The sequence below is a fragment of the Haliotis asinina genome, chromosome 8 (genome assembly GCF_037392515.1).
Source record: "Haliotis asinina isolate JCU_RB_2024 chromosome 8, JCU_Hal_asi_v2, whole genome shotgun sequence".
NCBI lineage: Eukaryota > Metazoa > Mollusca > Gastropoda > Lepetellida > Haliotidae > Haliotis > Haliotis asinina.
In genome coordinates, this window is record NC_090287.1 from 36189780 (window position 1) to 36196883 (window position 7104).

Genomic DNA, 7104 nt, shown 5'->3' on the forward strand with positions numbered 1-7104 from the left:
CAACAATCACGAGTTCAATTTTCTGGAACTGTTGATAGTTTGTGGTGTCCAACGAAAATCGGGTCTCTATGAACATTGTGTAGTAACTATGCATTTGTATCAAAAGTGTATCAGAACTCCTGCAAGCTCGAATTTCTATCGATAGTGTATTCAAACTACATGTATGTTGTGACAAATGAATGTAATCATAAACAAACACACACACACACACTCACTCACTCACTCACACTCATTCACACACACACTCACTCACACACTCATATTCACACACACACAAAAAAAATCCCCCCCCAAAAAAACAAAACAAAAACAAAACCAAAAAACAAAAACAAAAAACACACACAAAAAACCAAAAAACCAAACCAAAACAAAACAAACAAAACAAAACAAAACAAAAACCCTAAAAGAACGCCAAAACCTAAAATCCCATTCACATTGTCATTTGAAGTCAAAGATTAATTTTCACATTCCCTATGTAACAAACGCTTAAAAAATCTACTAATGTTCGGCATGCACAATAAACTCGGATTATTGGGTCAAGATCAAAACCAATAGTCTTGGAATACCGTTAAGCTCGCGCAGCCTTCTGCCATTCCAAGAGTGTTTCCAATCGTTTGATATAACCAAATCATTTGCAGTTTTAATTAATGAGTTATGACTAATTGAGATCTCGTGATGCGATCGCAGTGCCAGCCGCCACGAAGGCATGTTCGCAATGAGCAAACCAAGCAGCATATTTGACATGGTTCCAAAATTCCTGAGTTTGGAATGGGCGACCGGTACTTTGTATTCAGATATAACTCTTGCCGTTCCCGATAAAACGTTATGTCATGGTGAGAGAATTGCTCAGAATATATCACTGTAGACAAAGAAACGGCTCTAAGTTCGGCGTCTATGCGCGAGTTAAGTTAAGATTGAGAATAGACCCTGGGAAATTTTCCAACTTTGTTGGAACTATTTGAGAAAGAATCACGTTCTCTTGTAACCATGCCGACCATCTGTTTGAACCTTTGTTTACGAGGTACGTGATTATACTGCAAAGAAAGACCAAAGATATACATGTTCCTGAAAATGTTGTGAGCCGCTATCTTGGCTTGAAATCGACATGTGTATATCATTGTTATTTTAATCGCAGGTCTGTTTGAAAACATATTTACTGACTCGTGGATGCGAAGCTGAATGTCCAATTTGATAGACGTAACCCCTCTGTTATTTTGGTTCAATATTTAAGTGGTGTTAGAGGACGAAAAGTTTGTACTTTTGTCTAAAATGGTATTATCGACAGGTTGACCAAATATGAATGTGTCCAGTTCCAATTATATAAAGTGGAGACAGGGGTCTTTAAGGTTATTCATTACTCTTTATTGAAAAAGAAACCTCACAGAATACATTTAGTTTTACTGGGACAAACATTGTTTTAACATTGTGCTTTTTTATGATTGGCGGAAAAACAATCTGCTTCCAATTTTTTTACATTACCATTTTTGGATACTAGTCAAATCTGTCGAGCTGAACTTTTCCAAACTATTTTCTTTAGTCCTAAAGACTAGACTAAATCGGCGATCTGACCGGTACTTCAGTTGTATCAATCACTGGTTTGTCTCGTCTAGTCAGCCACGATAAAGCATGTACAAAACTTGAAGCAACGTTGACATTCACTCATGTACCTTCTCCATCAACATGAACATCAGTACCACCATCTCCATCAACATGAAGATGAACATCAGTATCACCATCTCCATCAACATAAACATCAACATCAGTATCACCATCTCCATCAACATGAACATCAACATCAGTATCACCATCTCCATCAACATTCACATCAACATTAGTACCACCATCTCCATCAACATGAACATCAGTACCACCATCTCCATCAACATGAACATAAACATCAATACCACCGTCTCCATCAACATGAAGATGAACATCAGTATCACCATCTCCATGAACATGAACATCAATACCACCATCTCCATCAACATGAACATCAGTACCACCATCTCCATCAACATGAAGATGAACATCAGTACCACCATCTCCATCAACATGAACATAAACATCAATACCACCGTCTCCATCAACATTCACATCAACATCAGTACCACCATCTCCATCAACATGAACATGAACATCCGTATCACCATCTCCATCCACATGAACATCAACATCAGTATCACCATCTCCATCAACATCAACATCAACATCAGTATCACCATCTCCATCAATATTCACATCAACATTAGTACCACCATCTCCATCAACATCAACATCAACATCAACATCGGTATCACCATCTCCATCAACATTCACATCAACATCAGTACCACCATCTCCATCAACATCAACATCAGTATCACCATCTCCATCAACATGAACATCAACATCAGTATCACCATCTCCATCAACATCAACATCAACATCAACATCAGTATCACCATCTCCATCTCCATCAACATCAACACTAGTATCACCATCTCCATCAACATGAACATCAACATGAGCATCACCATCTCCATCAGCATGAACGTCAATACCACCATCTCCATCAACATGAACATCAACATCAGCATCACCGTCTCCATCAACATGAACATCAGTATCACCATCTCCATGAACATGAACATCAGTACCACCATCTCCATCAACATGAACATCAACATCAGTATCACCATCTCCATCAGCATGAACGTCAATACCACCATCTCCATCAACATGAACATCAACATCAGCATCACCGTCTCCATCAACATGAACATCAGTATCACCATCTCCATGAACATGAACATCAGTACCACCATCTCCATCAACATGAACATCAACATCAGTATCACCATCTCCATCAACATCAACATCAGTGTCACCATCTCCACCAACACCAACATCAACATCAGCATCACCGTCTCCATCAACATGAACATCAGTATCACCATCTCCATCAACATGAAGATGAACATCAGTATCACCATCTCCATCAACATAAACATCAACATCAGTATCACCATCTCCATCAACATTCACATCAACATGAGTATCACCATCTCCATCAACATTCACATCAACATTAGTACCACCATCTCCATCAACATGAGCATCCACATCAGCATCACCATCTCCATCAACATGAACATCAACATCAGTATCACCATCTCCATCAACATGAACATCAACATCAGTATCACTATCTCCATCTCCATCAACATCAACACTAGTATCACCATCTCCATCAACATGAAGATCAACAAAAGCATCACCATCTCCATCAACATGAACGTCAATACCACCATCTCCATCAACATGAACATCAACATCAGTACCACCATCTCCATCAACATCAACATCAACATCGGTATCACCATCTCCATCAACATTCACATCAACATGAGTATCACCATCTCCATCAAGATGAACATCGACATCAGTATCACCATCTCCATCAACATGAACATCAATACCACCATCTCCATCGACATGAACATCAACATCAGTATCATGATCTCCGTCAACATGAACATCAACATGAGCATCACCATCTCCATCAGCATGAACATCAGTACCACCATCTCCATCAACCTGAACGTGAACATCAGTATCACCATCTCCATCAACATCAACATCAACATCAGCAGCACCATCAACATGAAAATCAACATCGGCATCACCATCTCCATCAACATCAACATCAACATCAGTATCACCGTCTCCATCAACATGAACATCAACATTAACATCACCATCTCCATCAACATGAAGATCAACATCAGTATCACCATCTCCATCAACATTCACATCGGTATCACCATCTCCATCAACATTCACATCAACATCAGTATCACCATCTCCTTGAACATCAACATCAGTATCACCATCTCCATCAACATGAACATCAATACCACCATCTCCATCAACATGAAGATCAACATCAGTACCACCATCTCCATCAACATGAACATCAACATCAACATCACCATCTCCATCAACATGAACATCAACATCACCATCTCCATCAACATGAAGATCAACATCAGTATCACCATCTCCATCAACATCAACATCAGTATCACCATCTCCATCAACATCAACATGAGTATCACCATCTCCATCAACATGAACATCAGTACCACCATCTCCATGAACATGAACATCAGTACCACCATCTCCATCAACATGAAGATGAACATCAGTATCACCATCTCCATCAACATGAACATCAACATCAGTATCACCATCTCCATCAACATCAACATGAGTATCACCATCTCCATCAACATCAACATCAGTATCACCATCTCCATCAACATCAACATGAGTATCACCATCTCCATCAACATGAACATCAGTACCACCATCTCCATCAACATGAACATCAGTACCACCATCTCCATCAACATGAAGATGAACATCAGTACCACCATCTCCATCAACATGAACATCAACATCAGTATCACCATCTCCATCAACATGAACATCAATACCACCATCTCCATCAACATGAAGATGAACATCAGTATCACCATCTCCATCAACATGAACATCAACATCAGTATCACCATCTCCATCAACATAAACATCAACATCAGTATCACCATCTCCATCAACATTCACATCAACATGAGCATCACCATCTCCATCAACATGAACATCAACATGAGTATCACCATCTCCATCAAGATGAACATCAACATCAGTACCACCATCTCCATCAACCTGAACGTGAACATCAGTATCACCATCTCCATCAACATGAACATCAACATCAACATCAACATCTCCATCAACATGAACATCAACATCAGTATCACCGTCTCCATCAACATGAACATGAACATGAACATCAACATCACCATCTCCATCAACATGAACATCAACATCACCATCTCCATCAACATGACGATCAACATCAGTATCATCATCTCCATCAACATCAACATCAACATCACCATCTCCATCAACATCAACATCAGTATCACCATCTCCATCAACATTCACATCGGTATCACCATCTCCATCAACATGAACATCAACATCAGTATCACCATCTCCTTGAACATCAACATAGGTATCACCATCTCCATCAACATCAACATCAATATCACCATCTCCATCCACATGAAGATGAACATCAGCATCACCATCTCCATCCACATGAAGATGAACATCAGCATCACCATCTCCATCAACATTCACATCAACATCAGTATCACCATCTCCATCAACATGAACATCGACATCAGTATCATCATCACCATCAACATCAACATCAACATGAGTATCACCATCTCCATCAACATCAACATCAATACCACCATCAACATCACCAACACCAACACTATAACCATTACCATCACAATCAACATCAGAACGTCATCACCATGTCAATCACAATCAACATCGCCATCACTCTCAACATCACCACCAACATGAACATCAACATATTAATAGCACCATTAACGTCACCAACACCAACACCAGCACCATCACAACACCAGCACCATCACAATCACTATCATATCATATCACCATCAACATCAACGTCACCTTCTGTTTTGTTTCTTTCTCAACATCTTCAAACATGGATGCACACTTTCTTTAGCCCACCAGTCTAGTGATCTACCATCCCTCTATCACGGTTAGTTGGGACTTCGCCAAAACAAACAACTCCAGATGCAAACTATACACGCCATTACCGATCACACCCAAATAGTCTCTTCACCGGAATGAATATTCACTCACTTCGTCCTTGTCCCAACACAATGCCAAATCCAAACGCGGGACATTTGTTTGGGAGCCAAATGGGATTAAGAAGATGTACATAGTCCATTACGATAATGCCCCACCTTTGACGAATGAATACTAGAAGTGCCTGTCCGGGTCATGGGATTAAGTTGTCAAGGATATAGGTTATTCTGACATTGCCTTGGCACCAGTGCCCTACTTTATGCGATCTAGTGCCACTTCTTCACGCATAGTTATGTAACACAGCAGCGTAAGAGTCTATTTCCGAACAACTCTGTGTACATCTAGAATCTATTTGCCCTAAAACCATTCGTTTTCTTTGCCTTTCAGATAACATCACTTTGGCACCGTATGTGTTACGAAGAACGGTCATTATCGGCTAATACTATGTTGATTGAACCATTATGATCGTGGAAACGCACACGTGTAACGGTAAACGCCAGGGTGGTAAGGTCTTTGACGTGTAAACAATACGTGTTGATTACGATTTTGGCTAAAGTGACACTAAGTCCGAAAATACAGTTTGCTTCTTTAAAATAATATGATAATATTGATGGAGGTTTAATAGGAACTGGGACACATTTTCATTTCTATGGAAACTAGAACAACCGGTGCTTTCTAGAGTTGCCAAATCATTCTTGTTTTGGAATTTTGTTTGATGTCTTCTCTTGGATCTTACCGACAGACTAAATTCGCACCAAATTTGAGGACCAGAATATACGAGGGCATTTCACTACACTTTTCTCTATGCAATGCATGCAATGTATCCCGCGGGGTGGCGGAAGGGCCGAGTGGTTAAAGTGTTCTAACATCAGGCTGAGATCCAGTTTCGATTCCCACATTGACACTTCATGTCAGCCACATTTTTATGTGACCCGACGTGACAATCCTGGGTTAATTCTAAAAGCGGCGTAAATCAATGCTACTTGTTCACCTGTGTCGACTGCAAGCACGGGCAGGTTCTGTCGATCGAAGTGTGTATATGTAGCATCAATCTTCTAGCCAATATCTAGCCTTGAAAAGCAACATATGTTTTACGTATAATACGACATTTGACATTCCTCACACGATTCGTATTTGTAATTGTGTTTACCTCTGGGAATTTAATGACGGGAATAACATATTTTTCAATATAATAAAACACGTTGTCATCTTTCTTCTGTATCTCCCTTGAAAGTTCAAAGTGATATAAATTAACATACATATCATATTTCCATGTGACAAGGAAAGACCTGGCATCGATAATTCCTTACTTTCATTTAACTTGATCGTCGGTGTATCGTTGGGAGACATTTGAGAAAGAAAGAAAGAAACTTTTTTAGTTTACATTAAAATTCGATGTTACAAGCAGTTTACATACGTGGT

General features: G+C 39.6%; 3 protein-coding genes across 3 annotated transcripts; all 3 read left to right on the forward strand.

The window, feature by feature from the left end:
• The first annotated feature begins 1680 nt into the window (after positions 1–1680).
• Positions 1681–2494, forward strand: LOC137295243 (uncharacterized). Its single transcript, XM_067826560.1, has 2 exons — positions 1681–2326; positions 2472–2494. The coding sequence occupies exons 1-2, from the start codon at positions 1681–1683 to the stop codon at positions 2492–2494; spliced, it is 669 nt and encodes a 222-aa protein (XP_067682661.1).
• A 320-nt stretch (positions 2495–2814) lies between these two features.
• Positions 2815–4138, forward strand: LOC137295244 (uncharacterized). Its single transcript, XM_067826561.1, has 2 exons — positions 2815–3694; positions 4122–4138. Exons 1-2 carry the CDS (start codon positions 2815–2817, stop codon positions 4136–4138), a joined length of 897 nt encoding a protein of 298 aa, XP_067682662.1.
• A 170-nt stretch (positions 4139–4308) lies between these two features.
• Positions 4309–5427, forward strand: LOC137295245 (uncharacterized). Its single transcript, XM_067826562.1, has 2 exons — positions 4309–4582; positions 5063–5427. Exons 1-2 carry the CDS (start codon positions 4309–4311, stop codon positions 5425–5427), a joined length of 639 nt encoding a protein of 212 aa, XP_067682663.1.
• The last annotated feature ends 1677 nt before the right edge of the window (positions 5428–7104 follow it).

Coding starts and splice junctions, on each gene's coding strand:
- LOC137295243 (XM_067826560.1), top strand. CDS start 1,681: ATGAACATCAGTACCACCATCTCCATCAACATGAAGATGAACATCAGT. Junction 2,327..2,471: donor CAACATTCACATCAACATCA/GTACCACCATCT, acceptor CATCAACACTAG/TATCACCATCTCCATCAACA.
- LOC137295244 (XM_067826561.1), top strand. CDS start 2,815: ATGAACATCAACATCAGTATCACCATCTCCATCAACATCAACATCAGT.
- LOC137295245 (XM_067826562.1), top strand. CDS start 4,309: ATGAGTATCACCATCTCCATCAACATGAACATCAGTACCACCATCTCC. Junction 4,583..5,062: donor CAACATAAACATCAACATCA/GTATCACCATCT, acceptor ACATCAACATAG/GTATCACCATCTCCATCAAC.